General features: G+C 54.2%; 3 protein-coding genes across 12 annotated transcripts in view; 2 read left to right on the forward strand and 1 right to left on the reverse strand.

Annotated features, from left to right (window-relative positions):
* The first annotated feature begins 7,793 nt into the window (after window positions 1-7,793).
* On the forward strand, window positions 7,794-19,846 carry Entpd8 (ectonucleoside triphosphate diphosphohydrolase 8). Of its 7 annotated transcripts, XM_074052726.1 has the most exons (11): window positions 8,264-8,527; window positions 10,926-10,958; window positions 11,057-11,174; window positions 11,485-11,564; window positions 12,054-12,204; window positions 12,299-12,458; window positions 12,571-12,798; window positions 12,874-13,140; window positions 13,334-13,444; window positions 13,883-14,017; window positions 14,127-14,965. In XM_074052726.1, the coding sequence occupies exons 4-11, from the start codon at window positions 11,492-11,494 to the stop codon at window positions 14,316-14,318; spliced, it is 1,317 nt and encodes a 438-aa protein (XP_073908827.1). In that variant the 5' UTR covers window positions 8,264-8,527; window positions 10,926-10,958; window positions 11,057-11,174; window positions 11,485-11,491; the 3' UTR covers window positions 14,319-14,965. The 7 variants fall into 7 exon arrangements, with proteins under 7 accessions (XP_073908825.1, XP_073908822.1, XP_073908823.1 ...); XM_074052724.1 differs by lacking the exons at window positions 8,264-8,527; window positions 11,485-11,564 and adding an exon at window positions 7,794-7,860 and having other exon boundaries at window positions 10,801-10,958; XM_074052721.1 differs by lacking the exons at window positions 8,264-8,527; window positions 11,485-11,564 and adding an exon at window positions 7,794-7,860 and having other exon boundaries at window positions 10,801-10,958; window positions 12,092-12,204.
* Noxa1 (NADPH oxidase activator 1) lies at window positions 14,915-25,377 on the reverse strand. Of its 4 annotated transcripts, none has more exons than XM_074052719.1 (14): window positions 24,425-25,377; window positions 22,276-22,358; window positions 21,453-21,561; window positions 20,202-20,336; window positions 19,842-19,943; window positions 18,534-18,587; window positions 18,206-18,249; window positions 17,637-17,715; window positions 16,340-16,397; window positions 16,096-16,154; window positions 15,778-15,932; window positions 15,419-15,533; window positions 15,202-15,316; window positions 14,915-15,092 (listed from the first exon to the last, which is right to left on the reverse strand). In XM_074052719.1, the coding sequence occupies exons 1-14, from the start codon at window positions 24,884-24,886 to the stop codon at window positions 14,962-14,964; spliced, it is 1,701 nt and encodes a 566-aa protein (XP_073908820.1). In that variant the 5' UTR covers window positions 24,887-25,377; the 3' UTR covers window positions 14,915-14,961. The 4 variants fall into 4 exon arrangements, with proteins under 4 accessions (XP_073908820.1, XP_020020821.2, XP_073908819.1 ...); XM_020165232.2 differs by having other exon boundaries at window positions 16,340-16,385; window positions 19,842-19,949; XM_074052718.1 differs by having other exon boundaries at window positions 19,842-19,949.
* Window positions 25,093-26,871, forward strand: part of Exd3 (exonuclease 3'-5' domain containing 3) — a 72,722-nt gene continuing 70,943 nt past the window's right edge. Inside the window, 1 exon segment of the mRNA XM_074052654.1 lies at window positions 25,093-25,218. The gene's annotated coding sequence lies outside the window, so the exon portion shown is untranslated.

Genomic DNA, 26,871 nt, shown 5'->3' on the forward strand with positions numbered 1-26,871 from the left:
GGAAAAGTGAGACGGAGGAGGAAGCTGAATAGCTGCAAAGACTGAAGAAGGTGAATCGTACTAAGAACCTAGAGAAAAGCAGTGAAAACAGCAACTAGGTGCTCTGTTGCCTGTCGTTTTGGTAAAGAACATCAGCACAAAGTGCTGGCAATAGCCTTTGTGAAGAAAGATCTAACACCTCTGCAGATACACACTCGATAAAAACCCCTGCCATCCAGCCCACAGCCTCACTGTCCTACTTGCTGTGCAGTGAAGCTCGAGAGAAATGACAACTTGGCTATAAGGGAGCAACAGTACAGTGACAGTGTTCATGTGTCCTCTCAGCTGCTGTGACAATGCTACAGACATACCTCACAGTCCTGGAGGCTGAAGTCTGAGATCTAGGTGTCTCAGGGCTGGGTCCTCAACAGCCACCCTTCTCAGCTTGTAGACACTGTCTTCTCCCTTTGTCCTGAGTGACCAGCTGTAAACCAGGGCTCCCACAGCCCTCTCCTCGGTTTGATTAATTTGCTGACGGTGTTCACAGGGAAACATTTACTTATGTTTGTTGCAAAGGACATTGCAAAAGGTACAGATAAAGATGTGTGTGGGACATAAAAGGAAGGTCACCTCTGGAGCTTCCATGCCCTCTGTGGATACTGCCCTGCAGGAGCCTCCACATGTTCAGCTTTCCCAAAACCTGAACACTATCTTTTGGGGTTCTGTGGAGAAACTGTAGTTTCTATGGACTGTTCTGGGAAGGGAGTTGGGAGCCAAGAACTGTAGATGAGGACATTATATATAGTATCACAGGCCACCCCTGGTGTTTGAACATGGATTCCTCATATCAAAATGATACTCGACTGGCTAGGGGCATAGTTCAAGTGGTAGACTGCTTGCCTAGCATGTGTAAGGCCCTGGACTTAATCCCCAGTACCACAAAACAAACAACAAAACCTACCTAAAGAATATACAACTCCAAAGATTCTGAAACATTACTACATTCAGCCATTAATAATTGGTTACACCCATCGTTGTTCTGAAGGAATGAGTCTCCCAGGCTTCTGTTTGATCTTGATATGGTCCAAAGCAGGAACAGTCCCAGCAAACACAGCCTCACCTTTTCCTGCATCTGAGCCTCCCAGGAGGTTTGAATGCAGCTCTGAGTTTCCCCATTCATGGCCTATTTATTCATTCCTTTACCCCCAACCACTGTTCTCCCCCTTAAGACCCAAACTTCACCTTTGGCAGGGACACTAGGTGTGGCCGCTGCTGAGCAAACTGCAGGATGGGTTGCACTGGCGCAGAGCTTAGGCCCTGCCCACCACCAAGCAATGCGACTGCATCAGTGCTGACCTCATTTTGTTGATGAGGTGAAGGCAAACCTCCCACCACCACTGCCACCAGCCCACAGGAATTCTGATGGAAGGTCAGCTGCCTCCTCCACTTGTGGTTCCGAGACCTGGATTCTGGAACCACAGCATCAGGCAGGGGAAGGAGAAATCACAGATGGTCGTCATACCAGCATGGCCCTCTCTTGGCAAGAACTACAGACAGCCTAGCACCCTCCTGTGCCTCTTTCCCAGATCCACCAGGAAAACAGGAATCTGTTGGGACCCTCTTTTGGTCCAACGCCTGTGGGGATTAGCACACGCCTGACAGTGAGTGAGACAGCCCTTCTATGCCTTTGCCCCCTCCCTACCCCACTTCAGACAACCAGTCTTTCAACTCCCAGTTCCACTTCTCTGTGCAACAGCTGCTCTGAGAGGATCTCTCCACCCACAGCTGGACATCGTAGGTTGTAGCGTACAGCCCTTGTCTGAAGAAACGATGCTCAGTCACCCAAATGCATGCATGTACCCTGCTGGTTTCTCTGCAGCACTCTGCACACTTGGGTAAACAAAGCCTGGTCCAGAGCTGGGGTCTGGTCCTGTCAGGACCTACTTGCTGCCCCCAGTCATCAGCCTTACTGACCAGCTGTGTGCAGGGCCTTCACATCCTCAGTCTCCTGAGGCAGATGGAATGGTTCTTGTTGGCAGTGTGAGTGTGTCTGCTCCATGGAGCAGGTTGGGAGCAGCATGTCTAGATGTCTAGGTCCAGTCATCTCTGTATGCTGCAGTCCCCCATCCACTCACTGCAAGTGGCCACTGGCAGTGAGCACACAGAATATCTGCTTTCAAGTTGAGTGCGGTGGTTCACACCTGTAATCCTAGCTACTCAAGAGGCAGAGATCAGGAGGATCACAGTTCAAATCCAGCCTGGCAAATAGTTCGCGAGACCCTGTCTCGAAAAACCCTTCATAAAAATAGGGCTGGTGGAGTGGCTCAAAGTGAAGGCCCTGAGTTCAAGCCCCAGTACCACAAGAAAAAAAAGAATATCTGTTTATCAACTCCAGTCACCTCTGAACTTGAAAAGGTGTTCTCCAGATGGCATCCACATTTCCTACTCCAACATACCCCAAAATTTCCATAGAACTGTGCCCCACACAGGCATCCTGTTAATTGGCCAGGTTTCATTGCCCACATGTCAGTAACACTCAACCAGGCTTTAGACACTGTCCTCTGTACAGGCTGACTTGCCTTTACCTTCTCCCATCAGAGCAGCCAAACAGGGTATGTCCATGAACCCCAGAAACATCCGCCAGCCCAGAAGCTCTTAGTGGCTAGTTCGAGATGTTTATGGGGCACTGCCCAAGGGTGGACGGAATCTAGCAGCTCCTCACCCAGTCCCAGGTAGTCCTGGGGAAAGCAACTCATAGATGCCTCCGCACAATCCATGGAGCGCTTTCCCTGGAGCTCTTCTGGGCACTACTGTTCCATTAGCGTTCCCTTGATGTCACCCAAGTGCCTGTGGCATTTCAGGTTTCAGGGTGCCCATAACCTTCATTCACTGAGGCAATCTGGAGAGGCAGGCACTCATGGGTCCCTCCTGGAGCCCAGGAACAACTGCACCACAGGGTGCAGATGCAAGGTCCATCCACATATGCCCTGCAGCTTCTGCCTACATTGTGGGCTCACCAGAGAAAGTCCAATTAATTTCCTTGAAAGACAATTGACATGCCTTCTATTTTTCTGTACTGGGTGAGGAAACAGTCTCCAGTCACAAGCAACATTCATCCCCATAATACAATCGGTGAGAGAGAGTGGGTCCAAATATACCAACTCTCTTGTGAACTTTTGCCTTAATTCCTTCAACCCACTTCTCCAACTGTGGCCTTGTTAGGACTCTACCCAGCACAGTCTGTTTGATTCACCCCATTTCTTAATTTCTTAATAACCAACTATGGGTTTCCACCCTATGGAAATGGCTCCACAGTGACTCCTCTATCAGTGTTTCAGTGTTTTCTTCATCTCTCTCTCTCTCCCTTCCTCCCTCCCTCCCTTTTTTTGTGGGGTGGGAGGCAGTGTCACATATATCCTAGGTTCGCTAACACCAGCCTACCTCACTTCTTAATAACCTTTAAAAGCCCACTCTCCTGGGAGGAGTCCTGTGAGTCTCCCTGCCTTTCTCCACTCTTTCTGTTAACACCTGTAGACCCCAGGGAAGCTGAGATCAAAGATTTATTAAGGTTTCTTGAACTGTTAAACCAAACTTCTAAGACCACAGGATCTTGAAACAAAGGGCCTATTGATTCATTGCAGATGCCAGCCAGAGCAGGCCAGGCCTGGGACGGGTTCTGCAGCTTCCAGCAGCAGGGTTGGCTACCAGTTGAAGGATGTCTGCAGGACTAGAGCCAAGCCCATGTCTCCAGTGAGATTTGGGAAAGGAAGGCACAAACTGATTACACAGAACCTACACTGGTTAGAGATTAGAGAGGTGGATGGCCCCATGCAGGAAGTGTGGAGACAGGGCTGTCTGTGTTAGTGGTCTCCAGCAAGATTCAACACACTGGAGAATGTGGGCCATCTGTAGTTGGCTCCCCACTTCACCCTGCAGCCTTTGTAATTAAATTTGGTTCATCTGGGAATTTTTTTTTTATCAGTGCGGAACAAATCAGCTGCTTCATCTGTGTGCTGCTCTGGCATCCATAGGTGGAGGTGGGCTGTACCCTTCTCCAGGAAGCAGGCCTTGCTATGGCTTCCATCTGTCCTCCCAGAGGGAATAACCTGTGTGTCCAGGCCAGGCTCAGTCACCTGAGGTTGTAGGGAGCAGTGGATTCTGCATCAACCCAAACATGTTCTTCCACTCTGCCTTACCTACAATTCTGACTGACTGTCGGTTGGGTTGACACAATCCTCTCCGGTGTTTGATTGCTGGAGCAGTTCACAGATTTCAGGGAAATATTTGCATTTACCAGTTTGAGACGAGCACTACAGATGGGGTTAGACCTGGTGCTCCCATTCCCTCCAGGAGCCTCCACATGTTCAACCCTCCTGAGGCTCTCCGAGCCCTATCCTTCGGGTTTTTATGGAGATTTCATTGTACAAGCATGACTGAAGCCTGGGCACAGAAGGTGTGCTCCAATGCCTGAACACTAGCTGGGGGACCAGCAAGGCCTGACTGCTCCGCTCCTTCCTCAAGTACAGGGCAGGAGCCTACTGGAACGGTAGGTCAGAGAAGTGATGGACGGCCAGCTCTTACTTGCAAGGCGGTTTCTGTGACCCACCTTGAGGAAGGGGAATTCTAATTTCTATGACTTACCTTGGGGAAGAAGTTCTGAACCAGGAATCATGGGCAGCAAAGAAATAAGCATCTTGTAAGATCACAGGGAAATAGAAAAAGCTAGGTCCCTGTAGTCCTCTGGTCTTAGCAGTGCTAGGGTTTGAACTCGGGGCCTTGCACCAAGTACTTTGCTACTTGAGCCATCCCTCAAGCCCTTTTTGCTTTTAGGTTATTTGCTGTTGCTGTTAGCATTGAGTTTTTTTGTTGTTGTTGTTGTTGTTATTGTTTGGCAGTACTGGGGTTTGAACCCAGGGCCTCACACTTCCTCGGCAGGTGCTCTACCATTTGAGCCATCCCACCAGCCTTTTTTTGTGTTAGGTTTTTTCAAGATAGGGGCTCATGAACTATTTGCCTGTGGCTGACTTCAAACCACGACCCTCTTGATTTTTGCCTCCAGAGCAGATAGGATTACAAGCGTGAGCCACAGACACCCGGCTTACATTATTTTCTAGATAAGGTCTCATATTTTTACCTGGGCCAGCCCAATCCTCCTCCTATCCCCAGCCTTCTGCAGAGCTGAGGCCACATGTACAAGCCACCATGTCCAGCTTATTTGTTGAGATATGGGGTACTGCTAATTTTTTTCCTGGGCTGGCCTTGAATGGCGATCCTCCAGACTCTGCCTCCTAAATTCCTCGGATTACAGGTGTGAGCCACACTTCCTGGATTGTCATGATATTTGTGTCAACTGATCAATACAAAACCTTGCTTTATGTGTAATGCAGTCTATAGTTACCTATCATAAAAATATTGTTGACTCATTAACAGTAAAATCACAACCTGTAACACTATCACAGCTTTCTTGTGTGTAGGAACACTGGACAGCACTTCTGAATATGCTTGGGGCATGTTAAACTGTGAAATTCCCAGGTAAAAGTACCAAGTAGACTGATGAGGACATAGCAAACACCCTGAGCTGACACAGAAGGCCAAGAGTTGCCTGGTTTGACTGCAGCTGGGAATGTGTAGGTTTGTGACTCAAATTTTTCACCACTCTGGACAAGTCCATGAATGACTAGGAAAGTGCTGTGTGCTTGGAGCAAAGGATTTCAAAAGATTTTAGGGAATAGATGAATTTGCAAATACCGAACCTACAGTAAGAATCAACTGTATGTGGCAGCAAACCAAATCCAGCAATGTGGAGAAGGACAATGTATCGCATCAAGTGGGATTTATCCTGGAAATGCAAGCCAATCAATCGATTGATCCAAATCAATCAATGTAATTCATATGTTGAATCTAAAGAGGGAAAATTATATGAAGATATCAATGTATAAACTAAAAGCAGTCAACAAAATGTAATGCCCACTTGCAATGAAAGCTCAGCAAACTAGGAACAGCCTCAGTGCAACAGACAAGAAAGGAAATAAAAGGCAGGCAGAGGGGCAAAGGGAGCCATCCTTATTTTCCAAAAATATGAACATTCCAGAAGGCTGCGGCTGGAGGGTATAAGCGTGAGCTAGCCAGAGATACATGGTGAGACCGTGTCTCAAAACAACCAGCCAATTCCAGGGTGTCTACATGCCAATTCTACAACTAATGAGGGGCTTCGGAAGATCACAGGATACAAGGTCAACACACAAAGCCCAATCGCACTGCTATATGCTCCAAGGAGCCTCTGAAAACTGAGTCAAAAGCAGTACCATTTCTAGTTCCTGTGTCAGGTGGGAGACGGAGGGGCGGACCTCTCTGCTTCCATCCCAGTGTCAGGGAAGGGCATTCAGCCATGCGTATGGGGTGGCACGCTAGCTTTGGGTGATGTGTACACGGCTTCATCAGACTGAGGCTGTTCCTGGTTTCCTGAGAAACTTTCATCACGAATGGGTGTCATATGTCCACCTCCTAATTCTCAAGTATAACTAACAAAACATGTCTGCCTTCTGAAAACTAGAAAATGAGATCAAAGAAAAATGTTTAAAGACCTAAATCCTAAATAAGTGGAGAGTTGTAAGTTGTAATATGCATTGAAAAAGAACATTTTAAGACAGTACTCCAAAGACGCACCGGTATTAATGCTAATGGAAATTTCAGGACCATTTTTTGTGGCTATCAAGAGGCCGACTATGATGTCACATAGGAGGACAGAGGAACTGAAGGGGAGAGAAGAGATGAGGTGGGAGGAGGCCTACAGGAGTCTAAGCCTTAGTGTTGGTGCACTGGTCAGGAGAGAGCCAGGAAGGAGACAGAGACAAGGGGTCTGAACAAAGACCCACACAAGTCTGGATACTCTGTCTTACACAAAGGTGCTAAGAAACCATGACTGAGAGCAGAACAAATAATCAGTATGCAAAGAAATGGAATCTCAAGATTAACTCAAAATGGCACTATAAAAGCTCTAGGAGAAATAAAAAAAAATCATGACTTGGGAGAACTGGTCTTGGGCATAAATCAATAAATTATATTTCATCAAAAAAACCTTAAAATTCACCTAGCATGGTAGTACACACCTGTAACCCAAGCACTTGGGAGACTGAGGCAGGAAGATCTTGAGTTTGAGGCGCCAGCTAGGGCTGAACAGTGAGAGTCTATTTAAAAAGTTATTTTAAGAAAAATTCATTCTGTGAAATAAAAAGCTACTGACAGGGAGAGACTATTTGATTTTATTTTTACTTTCTGTTTAAAAAGGTTTTTTTTTGGGTGGGGGCAGGGGGGAGAAATGACCCAAGCCTTGTATGCACATATGAATAATAAAATAAAAAAAAAGTTTTTTTTATTGTACTGGGGGTACATTGTGGCAGATATAAAAGTTCTTAAATATATCATATTTGAATGCACTCCTTCCATCATAGGAAAAGATTATTTAAAATCGATTATTCAACATTGAATTGGTATGTAGACTATATAGAATCCTCTAAATGAAGCATTAAAGTAAAACTGATTAAACAATACAAACAAAAGAAGCTGCTTTGGGTTGTAATGAACACTCATGAGCAGATGTTCAATACCACCAGTCCTTAGGGAATTGTGATTCAGGTTCACAGTGAGGCCTCACGGTCAGATTGGCCAGCATAAAAAGTGACACCAAATATTGGTGAGGATGCACAAAACTGGGTCTCCTGGATCAGCTGATGGTTTTGCTCAGGCTTAAGTGATTTTGCACACTGCACACCAGTGCCCTCTACTGGGCATTTGCCCAGAAGAAACGAAGGCAAAGTCCACAGGAAGACTCCTGCCAGGATGTCCACGGCAGCCCTACAGACACCCCACCTGCTTCCACAGGTGCGTAGTCTAGCAGCTACAGCCCATCTAGACAAGGGGCACTCTAGGGGCACAGAGGAAGGGTCCTCAGGACTTTGTGCAGTGTGCAGGAGGCCAGGCACTGACAAGCGGTGGACAGGTTGTTTGGGGGGCCTGAGAGACCCTGATGGTGGGGATAACAGAGTATGCTGTGTAGATAAAAGAGGCTTATGATTTAAAAACAACCAAGAGTAGGGCTAAGGGAAAATGACCCTCCTCCTGGGCTCCTGCCTTTGCAGCTGCCAGCCCTCCTCTGTTTCTGGCCTCCTGGTCACCTGTCACCTGACTCTGCTCTGACCTGGCCCCAGTGGGCGGGGCAGTGGGCAAGGTCCAGGGCTGTGGGTTTCCCCCAGACCTGCCCTCCCTGCCATCTCCAGGGAAGCTCCAAAGGTCATCCTGAGACCTGGGGACAGCACCTTCCTCCCTCCCTTGGAGAGGGGTGTAGACCTGGGGTCTGCATTGCAGGGTTAACTGGTGGAGGGTTGACCCTAGACAACCCCACAGTGACCACCTGGCCTCAGTCCATGGTCTGCTAGCTGAGGGCGGACCTGTGGGTGGAGACAGGGTGGAGGACAGCAAGTGCATGGGGACGGTCGCACCCAGGCTCAGAGCTTCCTCCAGCTGTCCCTAAGGTTGTCCACCAGCCCAGGTGAGGGTCTCAGGGGCTGTCCTGAGTGGAGTCTATCCTGTGGGGTGGGGGCTGTCTGTACAGAGGAATGTCGTGGGTGAGGAGCTTTCCTGTCCCGGGTGGAAACTGTCTTATGTGTGTGACTGTCCTGGATTGGGGTCTGTTCTGGGCGGGGGGATTGTCCTGTGTGGGGGTCCTGTGTGGGGGTCTTTCCTGTGTGGGAGTCTGTCCTGGATGGGGGGGTATCTTGTGGTGGGGTTCTTCTGGGTGGGACTGTCTTGTGTAAAGGGTTGTCCTGTGTGGAGGTCTGTCCTGTATGGGGGTCTGTTCTGGGTGGGGGCTGTACTGTGTAGTGGTATCTTTCCTGAATGGGAGGTCTGTCCTGGATGGGGGTCTGTCCTGGATGGAGGACTGTCCTGGATGGGAATTGTTCTATGTGGGGATCTGTTCTGGATTGGGGTTTGTCCTGAAGAGGGTGGCTGTCCTGTGTGGGAGTTGTCCTGTGGGGGTGCTTTTCATAGGTGGAGGGCTGTCCTGTGTGTCTGCCCAGGGTAGAGACCTGACCTGGGTGTGGGGGGCTATCCTGTATGGGGGCTGTCCTGTGGGGGGTCTTTCCTGGGTGGGGATTTGTCCTGTGTTGGTGTCTGTCCTGTGTGTGGGTCATCCTGGTGACATTAAGTGGGTGTCATCCTATGTGGGGGTCTGTCCTGGATGGGTGTTCCATATGGGTGACTTCTGGATAGAGGCTGTCCTAGTTGGGGCTCTATCTGGATGGGAGTCTGTCCCATGAGGGTGTCTGTCTTATGTGGGAATCTTTCCTGTGTGGGGAGGCTATCCTGGATAGGGGGTCTGTCTTAGGTAGGAGTGTCTATCCTAGATGGGGGTCTGTCCTGGTTCTATGTGGGGGTCTGTCTTGGATGGGGGCATCTGTCTTAGATGGGGGCCTATCCTATGTGGGTGTTTGTCTTGCATGGGAGTCTTTCCTGGATGGGGGTCTGTCCTGGCTGGAGGTCTGTCCTGAATGGGGGGTAGGTGTCCTGTGTGAGGATCTAGATGGATGAGGGGCTGACCTGTGGGAGAGTCTGTCTGGATGGGGATATGTCCTGTGTGGGGGTATTTCCTGAGTGGGGGTCTATCCTGGATGGAGGTGTGTCCTAAGTAGGGGGCTGTCTTGGGCAGAGTCTGTCCTAGTGGGGAGAACCAGCCCTATCCTCTTTTTTTGGCTACCTTGGGGTTCAGGCTGAGGGGCTTAATGTGGTATCCCTGTGTCCTTGGCACCTGTGCCTGCTTGTCCCTGTGGCCTGGGGTGCTAGTTAAGGATGCAGGCTAGGTCCTGAGCTGGTCACCTGTCCTCTCTTGCCTCAGTCTCCCCTTCTTCAGATGTGCTTAGGCCCCACTTACCCTGAGCTCAGGAGCCCCAGACCACTGCCTGCCACTCAGGAAAGACCTTGGGAGTGTTTGAACTCTCGGGGGACATGTAATAGGGTACAAAATGACAGACTCTCACGTGCTTGAGCCTCAGGGATCATTTCTGCCTTTGGTCAGTCCTATGCTTGCACCCAGAACAGGGCTGGCCAGAAGCTGCCTAGCAACCCCTATGTGCACAGGCAGGCAAGGTAATTTAGGGGATGGGACCCTTGCTGGGCCCCAGGGCAGAGGAGGGGGCAGTTACCCTGGGCTCCTTAGAAATGGCATTCTTGGGTCAGCCTTGGACAGCTGCCCAGGACCATCTGGAGCCAACTAAAAAGTCTCAGATCAAGATTACAGAAATCCAAGGTTGGGTTTTCAAAAAGAAATAAATGTCTTTGTTAAGAAGCCTAAGATGACAGCTGGCCTCATGCCCTCACAAGTTCACACACATGGCCATTGGACCCACTTGGCTTAGGCCTGGACTTGGGGCCCCCAGGGAGAAATCCCACCCTGTGAGATCCTGGGATGGGGCACAGAGTTCAGTCCAGAGCTGGGGTCCCTCCTGAGGGGACAGAGGGAAGCAGGGGGCCTGAGAGAGGAGGGTTGCTCTAGGACACAGGTCGGGGAGCCCCACTGATCCCTTCTGTGTGTGGGGGCTTCAGCCAGGGGCCCTCTCAGGCTGTGTTCTCAGACAAATGTCCTGCCAAGGCATGACCCTTGGTCCCATTTACTGTGTCTCCAAGCTGCTGACCTGTCCAAGGCTATCTGAGCCCCAGGGTGGGAAGGGTCTCCAGGGATATTGGGGTGTGTTAAGGCCCTGCCTCCAGAGGGCTGGAATAGGGCAGCAGGTGGAGACTGAGTGCCCACTGATGCCTACCCCACAGGTACAGCCCTGCAGGTGCAGCCCTGCACCACCATGGGGCTCTCCTGGAAGGAGAGAGTTTTTATGGCCCTACTGGGGGCTGCAACAATCTCAGGCCTCACCGTGCTCATCCTTATCCTGGTACAGGCAACCTACGTCCTCCTGCCTGCAGACAACAAGGTGTGGTCCCAGGTCCCAAACAGGGGAGACCAGGCCCAGGCAGGCTGGGTGGTGGGGATGCTGTTCCCCATGCCCTCCTGACCAAAGTGTCCCCCCAGTTTGGGATCGTGTTCGACGCTGGCTCCTCCCACACATCCCTGTTTGTGTACCAGTGGCCGGCAGACAAAGAGAACAACACAGGCGTGGTCAGCCAGGCCCTGGCCTGCCAGGTGGAAGGTCAGTGGGCACTGGACTCCCAGCTGCGTGGCAGGAGGAAGATATTCTTCCAGCCCTCAGCAAATCACTGTGAAGGGCAAGAGCTCACTTGGGAGAAGTGACATGCCCAAGGTCATAGGCTGGGTAGTGGGATGCAGTGCTGGACCGTGGGCTCTGGGGCGCCCCTTCGGGACTAGTGAGAACCCACACAGCACTGAACCGCGCCCAGCCCTGCTGGGACCTTGTTGCCAGACATTTCCCTGCCTGGCCCTGAGTCTGCCCTACAACTGTGACCCTCTCTGCACCCCACACCTCTATGCTCCCCACACAGGTACCACATGGCACTGATGGCAGACGCCACCTGCTGGGGGGCCCTGAGTTTACCTCCTGGACCCCCTCTTGTTTTTAGAGGTCAGAGCCTGGGGTGCAGGGAAGGTCCTCTCCGGGGGAGGTCATTCCTGCCTCTCCCACTCCTGGTGGTTCTGGGTTCTCCTGGTTTGTGTGGAAATGCTCAGCCCTGTCTCCATCCCCATGCCTCTCCTCTGGCTCAGAGCTCCCTTCCTCTCTCCTGAAAGGACATTGGTCACTGGATTTAGGGCCCACTGGGCAATTCAGCTTGATCTCATCTCTAGGTCTTTTCGTTTTGCTTTGTTTTTTGAGTAAGGGTCTCACTATATGGCCCAGCCTGGTCTTAAACTCACAATTCTGCCTCTGACTCCGACTCCCAAGTGCTGGAATTACAGGCGTGCACTACGATGCCTGGCTCAAGTCCTTAACTGTACCCAGGAAGACGCTTTTCCCAAAAAGGTCACATTCACAGGCCTCAGGTGTCAGAGTGTGGCCGGACCATTCAGCCCCCACTTTCAGGCTGGAGCCTTGTCCTGGGATGCTGTGTTTTAGGGTCTGGAATTTCTTCCTACACCTCTGACCCGGCACAGGCTGGTGAGAGCCTGAAGGGCTGCTTGAAGGAGGCACTGGCGCTGATCCCAAAGGCCCAGCATCAGGAAACACCTACGTTCCTAGGAGCCACAGCCGGCATGAGACTACTCAGGTGAAAGTAGGGCCTCAGTGTTCTGGGATTGGGGGTGGGGGTCAGAGGCTGAGCTGGGTTTCCCACTAGCTTGGCTCTGATCCTCTCTGCCCAGCCAGAAGAACAGCTCTCAGGCAAGGGACATCCTTGCTGCTGTCTCCCGGGTGCTGGGCCAGTCTACTTTGGATTTTTGGGGTGCTGAGATCCTGGCTGGGAAGGATGAAGGGGCCTTTGCTTGGGTCACCATCAATTATATCCTGGGAATGCTGATCAAGGTGTGTGGGCCCCCAAGGATGGGGGTCTGTCTGAAAGGCCAGTGCCTGGGGCGGCGGGGTGGTGGGGCGGTCAGTGTAGCTGGCTGGGGCTGAGTGTCCCATCTGTGGTCAGTATTCCTCTGGAGAGTGGATCCAGCCTGCAGAGGGGACGCTGGTAGGCGCCTTGGACATGGGGGGGGCCTCCACCCAGATCAGCTTCGTGCCCGGGGTCCCCATCCTGGACCAGAGCACCCAGGTCACCTTCCGTCTGTACGGCGCCAACTACAGCGTCTACACTCACAGCTATCTCTGCTACGGGCGGGACCAGGTGCTGAACAGGCTCCTGGTTGGGCTGGTGCAGGTAAGGCTGGCCGACAGGGATTGGACGTGAGGCACAGGCAGACAGCCGCTGGACTCATACCTGCTCCTCTCCCAGCAGAGAAGCCCCCAAGCCCTGGTCCATCACCCGTGCTACCACAGTGGCTACCAGACCACAGTGCCCCTGGCTTCCCTGTATGAGTCGCCCTGCATCCACACCATGGTCCCCATGAACCTCACTCAGAACCTCACAGTTCTGGGGACAGGCAATCCTGAGGCCTGTGTGGCAGTCATCCAGGAACTCTTCAACTTCTCCAGTTGCAAGGGCCAGAGAGACTGTGCCTTTGATGGGATCTACCAACCTCCAGTGCAGGGACAGTTCTACGTGAGCATCTGACCCCCGACCTCTGACTTCCTTTTGGGGCCCCAATACCTTTCTGACCCCTTGGAGGGCCCAGGAGCAGCCCTGAGACAGAATAGACATGAGGAACCCTGGCTGCCCCTTATGTAGAGGAACCTGGCCTGGTGTGTCCTGGGCCTTCTATAGGCAAGCACACTGACTCCCCTGTTCCCTCTAGGCCTTTTCCAACTTTTACTACACCTTCAGCTTCCTGAACCTCACATCCAGGCAGCCGCTGGGCACTGTCAACGCCACCATCAGGGAGTTCTGCCAGAGGCCCTGGAAGCTGGTGAGTGAACCCTAGGTGTGTGACATGTGACAAAGCCCCCCTCCACCAACCCTGTGCTATAGCTGTGAGCAGACAGGGCCTTCAGGGTCTCACCAGGCTTCACTAGACAGGGATATGGTGGCAGAGACTCATTCCAGGCAGCAAGCAGCTGGGTTTGGGGGAGCCATGGGTAGGAAGGGAGGACAGCCTTTTGGCCTGCTTGATCTAGGTTAGGGGAGCCCTGAATCCTGAGCCCCTGTGGGACCAGCCTGTGTCATCAGGTGGCCACCCCAGCCCCTTTTGGCTGGTGTGTGGTCTCCACAGGGACTGTGTGAAGGGCTTTCAGCAATGTCTGACCCTCCTCCTGTTGTCTGGAGACTCAGCTGGCCGGTGTGGGGGGGATCCCACCATGGCGGGGGTCCTGGGGCCCCCACTGGCTCATTGGCCTCTGGGCCGCAGGTGGAGGCCAGTTACCCTGGGCAGGAGCGCTGGCTGCAGGACTATTGTGCCTCAGGCCTCTACATCCTCACACTGCTGCTCCAGGGCTATGGCTTCAGTGAGGACACCTGGCCCAACATCAAGTTCCAAAAGCAGGTGACCACCACCTGGAGCCCTGGCTCCTCTGTCCCAGGATGAGGGCAGGATGGGCTCTGGGGCAGCTGCTCAACTGCCCTGCAGCCCTGAGCAGCCATATGTCCCACAGGCCGGCGACATGGATATTGGCTGGACGCTGGGTTATATGCTGAACCTGACGGGCATGATCCCAGCTGAGGCACCAGCTCAGTGGCGGGCACAGAGCTATGGCATCTGGGTGGCTGCAGTAGTGTTTGTGGTGCTGACCCTTGTGGCTATTCTTGGGGCTGTGGCAGTCCAGCTCTTCTGGCGCCAGGACTAGGCAGGGCCTGGTTGGGATAGTTGGTGGTGAGTGGAACGTCTGAAGTAGAAATGGTATGGGATTCAGCAGCAGAGGCGTGAATGTTTGTTGTCTAACTTAGGGAGTCAGTAGCGGCTGTACCCAGGAAATAGAGCCTCTGACGTGCACACCTTGGACACCCAGCCCTCTTGAGCCCCTGACCCGAGGACTCTGGTCTAGCAGGCAGACACGGAAGGCCACCTCCTGGCAGTCCTAGTCTCACTGCCGTCAGGATCATGCTGACCGTGGGGACTGTGACCTCTTTGTCCCTAGGCTTCTCTACCAAGTTTCCCTGGGCAGTGTGTCTTTCTGCACATGTCCAGGCTGACATTACGAGCATGGCAGCTGGGGGAGGGGGTCTAGCTCCCAGGGAGGAGCAGAGTGGGGACACAGTTGGCCTCAGGAGGAGGCTGAAGGGAAGGGGAAAGGGTTATAGACTGCACAGCTGGGGCCCCTGGCTCTCCCCACCACCCCGAACTATAAGGAAACTGGGCAGAATCCAAGCACTGCAGGCCAACCCTCTTCTTGGGAGCCTCGGTTGGGTCCGTCTCATCACCAAACCCAGAATGTGGACCATACCATGGGGGGATAGTTTTTATTAAAACCGGCCTTGCCATAAGACTGCTTAATGTTGGTCTCCCCGCTGAGGTTCTGGCACAGGTGAGGGCTCCTCACAGATGCCAGCTGGGACCACAAAGCACTTGGGGAAAATGCCGATATGGCCATCACGGTGCCCCTCCAGCCAAGCCTCATCCACTGTGGGAACATGTGGGACAACATGTCTGCTCACAGCCCAGTGTAAGCCCGGGAGATCCCCCCATCCCCCAGGCCCGGGAAGCACAGCAGCACTGGGGAGGGGGCAGACCTTCGCATAGGACATCCACTGAGTCTCCTTGATGGAAGGCCAGGTCCTCCGGCCCCTGGGCTGAGTAATCATGCTTGGCTACCACCTGGTACAAGACTGGTCGACCCGCAGCTCCCTGGGGCAGGATGGCAGGTTGCAGGGGCAGCACAGGTGCAGGGGGTCTCCCCTACAACTGCATGGGCCACACTTTCAGGAACCAGGTCTCCCCTTCACTCACCCGGCACTGGAGCTGTAGCCCTCTGGAGTTGGACGCTGTGTCCCGCCACGCACTCTGCAGTGACTCCTCCCCAGTGATAGGGACCCAGAGCCCCTCCTCACCTGGAGCTCGGTAACTGCAAAGAGAGTCCTAGGGTGGGCCCCAAGGGCCACCACCTGGAGGCTCCAGGAAGTGAGTTGACCTCAGTGGCCCTTTGACATGCCCCACCTCTAATATGCCCAGCCTTGTCTTCTAGCAGTGGCACAGGCCCTGGGCCTGGAGCCAGGGAGGCCTTTGGAGGCTTAGTCCCTGCCTGGACCAGACAGGTGCTCAGCTCACGGCCACCCCGCCTCCCCCAGCAGGGTGGCTTTCTGTCTCACCTGAGCTGCCCAAGCTGGGCCTGGTGAGGGAGGGCCTGAACAAGCAGAGCCTGAAGACTGGACAGGCAGGCTCCTCTTGGGACCTTCAAGGCCATTGTGAAGGCACACTGCACTGTGACAGTCACTGAGGATTCAGGGCCCTTTGCAGCTGCTCCCTGGGGACAGAAGGGAGGGGTGGGACAACCTCTGAAGTGGGGGGTGGGGGGGGCTTCAGTTCCAAGTAGTGAGGGCAGAAGGGCCTGGCCTCAGGTCTCCCTGGGGAATAACTGAAGTGGGGGATGGGGATGGGACAGGACAGGACAGGAGGATGGCTCTTACCACAGCAGCTGAGGGGTCCTCAGAGGGGCTGGGACAAGGTCCCCCAGAAGCCGTCAGCCCTGCCAGATAGAACATGGGTTGAAGTGGCCATTTTCTCCCAAGGGGAACACTTTGGATAGAGAAAGGGCTTCTGGGCAGCTTTCCCCTACTCTTAAGCTTTCCTTGGGGAAAGAGGCCATGTCCCAGCTCACTTAAGGGGTCTTCTTCCACAATCTCCCACCTCCATCACTCAAGATCCCCTTACCTGTGGATACAGGGGCCTGTTTGCCAACTTTCTTCACCTGGGGCCTCTGCAAGGGAAACTACAGGTTGTCATGTTCTAGGGTTGGGAGTCTGGCCCTGAGAGAAACTTCCCTGTCCGGGCTTGGTCCTGGCAGAGCTAGCAATAAGGATATGTCCTGCAGACTGGGTCATGGCTAACAGGAAGTCACCAACTAAACCCATGTTGGGGATAAATTCAGGGCGTGACCACAAGCCTGCCTGGGGACAGGGCTGGGTCCACCCCTGCCCAGGCCTAGAGACTACAAACAGGTTGCCTGGCACCATGGGGAGCCACCGACTAACCAGGCCCACCATAAAGTCCCAGCTCTATTTTAATGTATTCCTCAGTCACTGGGAGGGGAAGAGGGTGGTCCCTGAACTGGACAGAAAAAGGAGGGGTGATCCCTGAGCTAGAGAAGGGAGTGGTCCCTGACCTGGATAGGAAGAGGAGGGGGTCATCCCTGAGCTGGAGGGAGGGAGGGGTAATTCCTGAGCTGTACTGGAGGGGTTAGTTTCTGAGCTGGGGGTCAGGAGAGGAGGGGGTCCTCTTTGAACTGCAGGGGAGGTGCAGTGGTCCTCACCAGGCTGCTCCTAGTTAGGCCCTTGTGCTGTGGCTCATGAGCTGACTTGGACCCTGATGTTAAGAGGCTGGGGTAGTGACGTGCTTGTACCTTGTGAGGGTTAACAGACCCATCAGGCCACTAGGAAGGGCTAGGTCAGGACACTTAGGCGTGTGGCAGCCCATCACATAAATTCAGTAGATGCAGGTTTAAGTGCTAAAAGGGAACAGTTGCTCCTAAGGACACTGAGGTGTTAAACTGGAATGAACTGCACACTCGTAAAAGAGACAGTGCCAGTGACTGTCCTTGCTGTGTCTATGACCTAAGATCTTCTCCATGTTAGTCCCTGTCCTGACTCCTGAAGCTGCTATACGGACAGGCAGGACCCCTGCCTCAGCCTTGCCCAGGCTCTGGGGTTTTCAGGGGTTTGAGAATCCAGGAAGAAAGGCTGGCAACACCATTGTCTCTGCCTCCTGACTTGTCTCCAGGCTGTCATACAATCTGAACACTATCTGCCCCCAGGGCAGTGTGCACAGACTGGCCGCACCTAACAAACTACTGTGCTGGGCTGACTGTGCGCCAGTAGGCGGCAACACTTGTCTGCTGAGTCCTACCATGTCCCTGGCCTGGCTGCTGAGGAGGCTGCCCACCTCCCCACGGCCCAGGCTCACTCACTGGCTCATGGTAGGTGGCCAATGCGCAGTGGTCAGCCTGCCCTACCTGGTCAGTACTGACTTCCATCTCCACGTCAGTGGGGCCATGGCGAGTGCTGGCTCTTGGCAGGTCTAGGACTTGCTCCCTAAGAGAGGGGTGGCGCCCCTATTCTCAGGGCTTGCCCAAGTTAGGGCTCACAGCCCTGCCCCAGTTCATCCACTCCCCTCAGCTGCCCTGGTCCAGCAGGTCCAAGCAAGGTGTGAATGCAGAAACCAGAGGCAGCAAGGAGGGTGGGCCCCAGCCCAGGGTTCCAGGACTCATTCTCTCCCACACCCCTGTGTCTTGAGAACCCCATTTCAGCAGCCCGATCGTCAAACTCAGCGAGAACCTGCTCCACAGCACTTCACTGCGAGGCTCTGTTCAGTGGTGCCCAGGGGGCAGCTCAACTCAGCTCTTTGTCTCCTCACAGCCTGGAGTCATGGTGACCCATGGGTCTCCCCTCAGCCCTACCTCCCCAAGGAGTTTTCTGGGAGGTGGAGATAGAACATATGGAGGGGGCTGAGAGAGGCCAGATCTGCCCATGGCAGGAATCCCTACAGGAGAGGGAGGCAGGCAAAGGGGAGCCCCCTTCCTACCGTGGCACAGTCCCAGGACCAGCTTCACTGCCAACTCCCTGTTCCTGTGGACACAAAGTGACAACCTTGCCTTGGCCAAGTGGGGGCAGATGGGCAGTTCCCCCCCAAATCTTTAAGATGGACCGGGGCATGACAGTATGTTTATGTGCTCACACAAGGGATGGGACAGCCACCTACACCACTTCCCATGGGAAGTTGGAGCACCTGGCACAGGATACTGGGACCAAAGAGGGCTCAGAACTCCTGTAGCCTTCTTTCCTTAGCAGTGGACAGTCCTGCAAAGCCAGGCAAGGACATGCCTGGGCCTGCTGGACAGCTGCCCACCTACCTGCTGAGACTGGACAGTTGAGTATTGCTCCTCGGGGAATATGGAGGCCACCACCTGGAGAAGACAGGGGCCCTGTGGCGGTCTGCTCTTCTTGCCCACACTGCCCCCCACCACACTTCCAAGTCTCCAATCTGGAGACTACAGGCTGTCCACGCCTGGCCCAAGACTGTCAGATCATCACAGTGGAAAAAAATAGATGACAAAGAAAAACACCTGTGTGGTGATTTTAACTTAGTTTTAGTAAAACTTTTTGGTTTTGCAGGTACCCACAGCTCTGCATTTGCTAGGGAGGCACTCCACCACTTGAGCCACACCCCAGTCCTTTTTGCCGTTAGTTGTTTTTGAATAAAATCTTGCTGTTTATCCCCAGGTCAGCCTGAACCATGATCCCACCACTTATGCCCTCCACGTAGCTGGGATGACAAGCATTGCCACGACACCAAGCTTTTGTTGGTTGAGGTGGCGTCTCATGAACTTTTTGCCTAGACTGGCCTCTAAATGTGATCCTCCCAATTTCCACCTCTCGAGTAGCTAGGATTACAGGTGTGAGTCACTATACCCTGCTTAATATATTTTTGTTCTTTGTAACTGTCTTCTACTGTGATGAGTGGACTAGATGGATGCATGAGCAGTCCCTTCTCCATCCACACCCAGTGCTCCTCAGGGGACATTTGTGGGCAGCACGCACGTGGTCACATATTGTGTCAGTCCCTTGGACATGAATGGTGTTGCCAGAGACCACAAGGTATGTATCTAGCCTAGGGGCCACCAGTGCAAAACCAAGGTCACTCTTCTTTGTGACCCTGGGAGTAGCTATTTTTCCTGAATTCCATCCCTGCCTTTAGAAGCGAGCTACTTCCCAGTATCCTGTGATTTTGGTCGTTCTGTCTGGTCCTGACCAGGGGAGGGAGAGGGTATGATGCAGCCCAGGCCAGCCACCCCTGGCCCTCCTGGAATCTCCCTGTCTGCAGCAGAAATGCAGACACAGAAAGACGTGTGGAGATGCAGACACAGTGGGAGCAGCTGGGAGAACAGCATGGTGGAGGTAGGGGAGTGGAGTATCACTTCCAGGGGCCTCTGTCAGGAGGACCCAACCACCTCCTCTGCAGCTAGCTTCCTATGGGTTTTGCCTCCAGGTCTACAGCCCCACTTGGGAATGCTGTCCCCAGTTCTGGAAGGCATGACCTTGACCAGGTTCTCGTTTCTGAGTCTAGCACTGGAGCTACAAAACCACCAGCTCAGCACAGGCTGCAGCTGCCTCTGGAGCCTGCTGGACATCCCAGCTGGGAAACAGCTGCAGGCATTTACCTTGGCCTTGCCGAGGAAATCCACAGGCTCCAAGTGCTCCAGGTACCGCTTGTGGGGTCGGAAGACTTCACCCCTGGGGACCTGCCGCAGCTGCAGGGGGTCCTGTTTCTGGGGGGGAGCCATTCTGGAGTTGGGTGGCTGCAGGGCTGCAGTTGTGGAGCTCTGAGCCTCCGAGCAGAAGGGGCCCCTTGGTTCACCCACCACTTCTCATAGGCCATGGGAAACTCCTAATGGGCCCCACATGGGGCACTTGGGAGACCTCTCTCTGCAAGCTTCTTCTTGTCATATAGCTGGTCTTGAAAGGCTATGCTACAGACACCAGCCCCAAACCACAGGCCCACCCTCACCTGCCCTCCTCACCTGTACTTGGTACAGGGCCATGTCCAGACCGTCCTGGGCCCCCTCTGGCCACTTGGAGATGGCCTCCGCTAGAGTGTTGGCAGCCTCAGTCCAGAGCCCTACCTGGCATTGTGCCGATGCCACATTGTACAGCACCTGGGAATGAGGGCTGAGGTGATGGTGGGGCCAGGTCCCACACCTGGGATCCCCAGCCACAGCAGCTGAGGACTCTTTTGGAGTCAGTCCAGTTGACATAGGGCAGTGGGCAGGGACCAGGCAACCTGTCATCTGCCTGGCTCAGTGGTGGGCACTCAAGTGTTCATGCCCTGAGTCCAGTTCAACCCTGGCAGGGTTGTGCTCTGTTCTGGATGTAGAGGTTGCTCTTACTCTTAAAGTGACCCTTTGGCCTGTGTGACCCCCATTCTGTACACCATGACACCCCCTCCTGTGCTCATTGCTCCATGAATCTCTGAGTCTGAGCTGTGCCTAAGGAGGATCCCTGCTGCCAGCCCAAGGGACACTTAACAACCCCTCCCACAATAGGAGAGGGCATTCTCATGGGCAGGCTGGACTGAGCTAAGGCTGTCCCACAGCCTCAATGACAAGTGAAGTCATGCCATGCTCTGCAAGCCCACCCTAGGCCAGCACAGGAGAGGCAAGCACACAAGTCCGGCTTTGTTTCGAGGAGAGAACCCTACCCATCCTTCCTGGGGCCTCTGTTCCACAGCCTGCTTGTAGTGTTGTATCCAAGTTCCTGCAGCCAGCTGCTGTCCTCTGGCTCAGCAAGGGGTACAGGGACAATGTTCCTAGGCTGGGAGCCAGGGGGGCCTCTGGACCCAGTCTGGGGGGTTTTCCCCAGGATTCCTTTATTACAATTCATGTTGTGCCTGGACGCCTCAAGGCATGGGGGTCCTCCCAATGCCCTCCCCTAGGAGAGCACTGCACCAGGCAGCCAGGAGTGGGGATACCGCACTCTGCTTCCTACCCACCCCAGAAACCTCTCACCTTTTGACCCATCACTAACCCTACCCTGCGCTTCAAAAGGGTGTGAACAGTCCTCCCCCCTCCACTTCCACTCTAGCCTCCTCAGGCTAGGGCATTTCAGGGGTCTAAGAGCCTTTGGTCTTGGTAGGTAGTCTACTCAGCCCACCCATGACAGTAACACTACCTACAGATAGCACCCAACATCCCTAATGGCACCCCACGCCCCCCCATGGCACCCCAGGGCTTCTGAGGGCACCTCTTGACAGCTGGCACCCTGCACCTGCTCACCTCCCAAGCCTGCAGCCTGAAGTGCAGGCCCAACTGCGTGTAGTCGATGACAGCATTGCCCCTCAGCTGTGCCAAGGCCAGTCGGAAGTCAGACAGGGCCTCCTGGAACCTGTGGGCAGTAGGGGGCCTTCAGCAGTGATGGGCCAGCCTACTTCCCTCCTCTGGCTCTGGGAGACCAGAGCACAGTGGTGGTCACCCATGTGTTGGCACTTGGTGAGCACACAAGTCCACATGAATGGGTCAAGGGATCAATATGCAAATGTGCCGAATGGAATGCTGTGTTGGGGCTTGAGTTTACTGCTGAGCTTTTGCTCAACTTCCTGGACTCTGACTCCCTCTGCCTCATGGGGGGCCCTGTCTGTACCCTAGGTCCTCTTCCAACTGCCTTGGACACTCCTCTCCTGCCTCTCAGGCCCCCAAACCCATGGGGGCCTTCCTTCTCCAAACGTTGATCCTGCTGAACATTCCTGACCCCCAGTACATACCCCACCTCCCCCCAGGCAGGCTTCCTGGGCTGACTGAAACCTTTGGCCTAATAGTTCTCCCTGACTCCTCCTTCAGAGTTGGATGACCACCCACATCCCAGGATAAGTCCTAGTTCTCTCAATCTGCAAAATGGACATAATCACAGAATTCTCACTATAGTAGATGTGAGGAAAGTCAGGGGTGTTGAGCAAATGCTCTGTGAATCCTGGCAGACATATGCCATGTGTGTGGGCTACAGCTTGACCACCGCAGCCTTGCCCAGGCTGGAGGAGGTATAAAAATGGATTTGCAGAGACAAAAAGCTGTCAGATAAAGAACAAGGTATCCCCATGCTCACCTCTCCAGCTGGAAGTTGGCCACTCCTCGCTGGAGGAAGCCAACAGCCATACAGGGGTCCTTGGTTACTGCTTGGTCAAACGCCTGGGGAGGAAAATGCCCATGGAACACCAAGTCATAATCCAGTCACCCAGTGCCATGACACACACGGAAATCCATCAGCCAGTGAGAGCAATTTGCAGCAGGTGCCTTCAGAGCTCAGGCCTGGACAGGTGTGTCACTATACGGGCTCCTCGGTTGCCACACCTACACCAGCCTCAGCTGCCCAAGGTGCCTCATGGTGGCTCAGGGCCCATTCCAGAAGGGCCAAAAGCCGATTTGTCCACCATGAGGATGAAGAGAAATGCTAGAAGAAAATCTCCAGTGTGTTAGTAAATTACCTCTTCAGGACGGGGCTGTGCAAAACTTTTATCCTTTTAAGATCCCTTCTTGGTAGTTCACAAAAAATGATATCCTAGATTAGAATAGAAAAAGACCTGAAAGGCTCAGAATGCTAGGCTTATCTGATGGGAAGGAAGCACAGTTAAGCCAGGATCAGAAACGCAGCATGTTCCTACAGGGGACAGCAGTCATCAGTTAAATGCAGGACATGGGAGGGGTGCTGTGGTCTCATACTACCAAATCTGGCCCAGTTGTTAAACTGGGTCTGAAGGTGGGGTGGCTGCTCATATTTGCTGCCCCACCACAACCCACAGGCATCAGTGCAGCCATATGGGTCCTCCGTGACCTTCTCAGTCAATTTTACTATTTAGCTGCTCTGCCTCTTTTTGTAATATCCGTATTTCTAACTGACATGCCTATGCTCTTATACATACTAATTTTACTGACTTTAGACAGTACCTCTCTTCCTTCTATGGTAAAGATTTCTTTTTCAGTACTAGGGTTTGAACTCAGGGCCTCACACTTGCTAGACTGATACTCTACCACTTGAGTCATGCCTCCAGTTCTTTTTTGTTTATTTTCAGATAGGGTCTTGCTTCTTGTCCAAGACTTTGATCCTCCTACCTATACCTCTCGAGTAGCTGGGATTACATGCACGGGCCGCCACACCCAGCTTTATGGTAGAAATTTAACACAACCCTGTTCCCTCTAGTTACACAGTTTATAAGTGAGGCCTGGGTTGGCCTAACACATGACTCATTGCTGAACCACCTGTGACAATCCTTACATTTCTTTTTTTGGGTAATGTTTTAAAGAGGAAATTATTACTGAAATAATTGTAGGTGCAAATGAAGATATAAGAAATAACAGAGGGGACCCTCTACACCCAGCTCTGTCCTCCCTGTGGTAAGGTTTTGCAGAATATTGATGTGGGTACTCGGCACTGTGCTCAGTGCTTTTTGTTCTCATCTGTGAGGTGTCCAGAAAGCTGTCACTGATGTGTGAGCCAGGGTAGGAACCTGGCTGCCTAAATGGTGGACAGGGATCCTACAGACATTTTGTCACACATCCAGGGCCAGGCAGCGCTTTGATGAATGTGAAGCACTTAGAAAGGCAAAGGATACCCTGGCCTCCTCCCCTATAGTGGCAGTTATGTCTAGACATGTGTGCACCCCTGAGCTCTCCACCCTGTTGTGGGAAGCAGATGGGGAAACACATGAGCACTCAGAAGTGAGAAGATAAGCCCTGTTTCACCCCCACCACACTGAAACCCCCTACCCCCATACTTTTATCTGGGGAGGCAGGCAGACCCCCATTCTGATCCAGCCTCCAGCATGTTTCAGATACATTCCACCCTCAATTTGAGCATCTGAAGCCAGTGCTGGCCCTGTCCTGTCTCACATTCTGACCTAGTGCTGGCCCTGTCCTGTCTGAGCATCTGACCTAGTGCTGGCCCTGTCCTGTCCCAGTGACTGCTGCGTCTGGCTCCGTTGGCTGTTGAGGTCCTCAGGGAGCACTGTGTCCCCAGTCTGGCCTCAGCTCAGAGAGGGGTCTCCCAGCCAGGCAGCTTCTATCTGCCTTAGGAGTTCCCTGGGGAGGAACACTGGAAGGAGCAATCCTCAGGCAAGTGTTGGGGGAAGGGCAGAGAACACCTCCCCCCCAGGTGACCATGGGTTGAAGGTGCCCATTGGGAGGAAGGGATTCACGCACCCCTCCCCATTGACCTCCCCCAGGGATGGAGTCTCTGCGGTCAGTCCCGGGGTGCTCACCCGCAGCGCGGCCTCGGGGTCACCGGCCAGCAGGTGCACGCAGCCCACGTTGAAGCACATCCTTGCGGGCGGCTCTAGGACGCCAGAGAAGAGGCACAGCGCACCGTCCCAGTCCCCGCGCGCCACGGCCTGTACGCCTTGGTGCCAGTCGCGCACCTGGTCCCCGACCGAGCGCATGGAGGCGAGGATGCCCGACCGCGATGGAAGTCGGCGCCTAGGGTCGGGGCTAGGGGAGCGAGGTGCCGCGGCAGGAAAGGGTCCCACAGTGACTTGGGGGACCGCAGACCTGGCGCAGGGCTTCGCGGCCCGGACAGCAGCGTGGGGCAGCGGGGCTCCTGAGAGGCGAAGAGTAAAAGCACGGGCGGCTGATGCGGGATGCAGTGTCCGATTGGTGAGCCCCGCCGCTGCCCAGCGCATACCTGTCCGCGGTCCGGCCCCACATAACCACGCCCTCCCCCACATAACCACGCCCTCCCCCACAGACCACGCCCCGTCCCCCGGTTTTCCGATTCGGCCACGCCCCCTTTTTCCTCCCCGAGACCACCACCAAGCTCATCTACGCCTGGCCACGCCCCTTCTCCGCCGGGGGCCCCCCACGCCCCTTCTGCCAGTCAGGCCACGCCCATCGCCGTTCGGCCCCGCCCGCGGAGCTTCCGCGGTGGAGCTCTTTAAGAAGAGGCTTCCGGGTCCACTTCAACCTCAGTGCCCCGGAGAAAGCCGTCCGGGCGCACTGCAGCTGTCTCGCTAAGGTTCCGGGCCAGCGTGGAAGGTGCGCGGCGGGTCTGCCGGCGCAGGTGAGCGATCCCAGGCCTGGTGGGCAGCCTGGGTGACTGAACAGAGCCCGCCTGAGGACTGGCCAGGCCCAGCCTCCGACCTCGCCCAGTTCCTGTCCCAGGGTGACGATGGTCGGCTAGTCCTCTGGGAAGGGCCACTGAGAGGTGGCGGGGCGGGGACGGGCCGTTCGGGGAGGGACACGCTGAGCGGGGCGGGACGGGACGTGCGGCCGCGCCCAGGGGACCTTGAGCTGCCTCCTTCCTCCTCCGCCTCGCTGGGTCAGCCACCTGCTGGGGGCCCTGTCTGGCCAAGGTTATCCAGAGAACAACCGGTCCGCTTTCAGAGAGGCGGGTCCTTGGAGCATAAGGGGCGCGGGCGGCCCTGGACTCTATGAGGCAGCAGACCTGGGCAGCAAGCCCTGGAGGCAGGGTTCTGTCCTCCTCTAGAAGACCTCAACTAACTAGACGAGGCCCATCCACGGTGTGGAGGGTCGTCTGCTTTACTCCAAATCTGCAGATTCAAACTTAATCTCACCTTAAAAACACCTTCGCCCTGACATGTGACTGACCAAATGTGTGGGCACCTGTGACCACTGGCCACTTTGACACATGAGATTAACCACCACAGTGCTCACTCCAAGCAGCCTGGCTCTGTTTGTGACACCATTCATCTTCCCTGCAGGGTCCTCCTTCCCTGTTGGGACTGGGCCATTGGGGCCCCTCTGCTCAGAGTTGTGGCTGATTCTTCTCCTTCTATGATCTACCCTAGGGCAGCTACTTAACGTTTCTGAGCCTTCGTCCTCACATGTGGAAGGCACCAGCCAACTGTGGGTGCTCAGAAAGGCTTGTAAGCCTGGATTCTCCAGGGCCCTGTGTCCCTGAAGCTTCACCTGCAGGGCTGCACTACCCCAGATTGCTGCTTGGAGCGCAGTGGGTGCTCCTCCCATTCTGCTCTGGCCACTCCACCCTTCGAATAATCAGACTTCCTTCTGCCAGGGCCTCTGTGTAAGTTGGGCTTTCTGGCTGGTGAGCTCTGCTCCAAAGTCTGAATGGCAGCTCCTTCCCCTTGTTGCTCAGTGTCCCTCCCCATGAGGCCAGTCTGGTCCCCATTCCTGCCCTCCTGGCCCCCACCTGCTCTTTTTCTTTTACACAGGCTATGTCTGCTCCCAGCATGCCACACAACCCCTTACTCATTTTCATAATGATTGTCTCCAAGTTCAAAGGTATTCCTACTCATTCCCTGATGAACCCTAAGTGCCAGGACAGTGCCTGACATGCAGTGGGTGCTCCCTGAGCATGTGTGGAGTGGTCTGCCCTCAGTTTGCAGGGGTCACGGTGTCACCCAGATGGCTTGTGTCTGGGTGGGCAGCAGCCCTGTGGAGCAGCTTCTGGCACAGTGTCCCACCCATAGGTGCTCCAGCAGGACAGGCTCATGGCTTCTGGCTCCTCATGGTTCCATCACCCTCATGTGACTGTCACCTGGATGGCAAGGTGTCCTCAGGGGACATTTCATTTCTGCTTGTAACTCTCAGAGGTAGGGTGGGACATGGGACCCTGTCCCCACACTGACCAGAAAGCCCAAGGGAACTGCCACATCAGGTCCAAAAGTCCAGCCCAGATCTGAAGCCAAACCTCAGTTTTCTTTTCAGGACAGGTGGCTAGAATAGGTGAGAA

This window comes from Castor canadensis, chromosome 13, assembly GCF_047511655.1.
Source record: "Castor canadensis chromosome 13, mCasCan1.hap1v2, whole genome shotgun sequence".
Taxonomy (NCBI): domain Eukaryota; kingdom Metazoa; phylum Chordata; class Mammalia; order Rodentia; family Castoridae; genus Castor; species Castor canadensis.

Coding starts and splice junctions, on each gene's coding strand:
- Entpd8 (XM_074052721.1), top strand. CDS start 7,819: ATGTCCACGGCAGCCCTACAGACACCCCACCTGCTTCCACAG. Junction 10,959..11,056: donor TCCTGCCTGCAGACAACAAG/GTGTGGTCCCAG, acceptor GTGTCCCCCCAG/TTTGGGATCGTGTTCGACGC. Junction 14,018..14,126: donor ACATCAAGTTCCAAAAGCAG/GTGACCACCACC, acceptor TATGTCCCACAG/GCCGGCGACATGGATATTGG.
- Noxa1 (XM_074052718.1), bottom strand. CDS start 24,886: ATGTGGGGGAGGGCGTGGTTATGTGGGGCCGGACCGCGGACAGGTATG. Junction 19,950..20,201: donor TGGCCCTGTACCAAGTACAG/GTGAGGAGGGCA, acceptor GCTCCCCCCCAG/AAACAGGACCCCCTGCAGCT. Junction 15,317..15,418: donor GGCTACAGCTCCAGTGCCGG/GTGAGTGAAGGG, acceptor ATCCTGCCCCAG/GGAGCTGCGGGTCGACCAGT.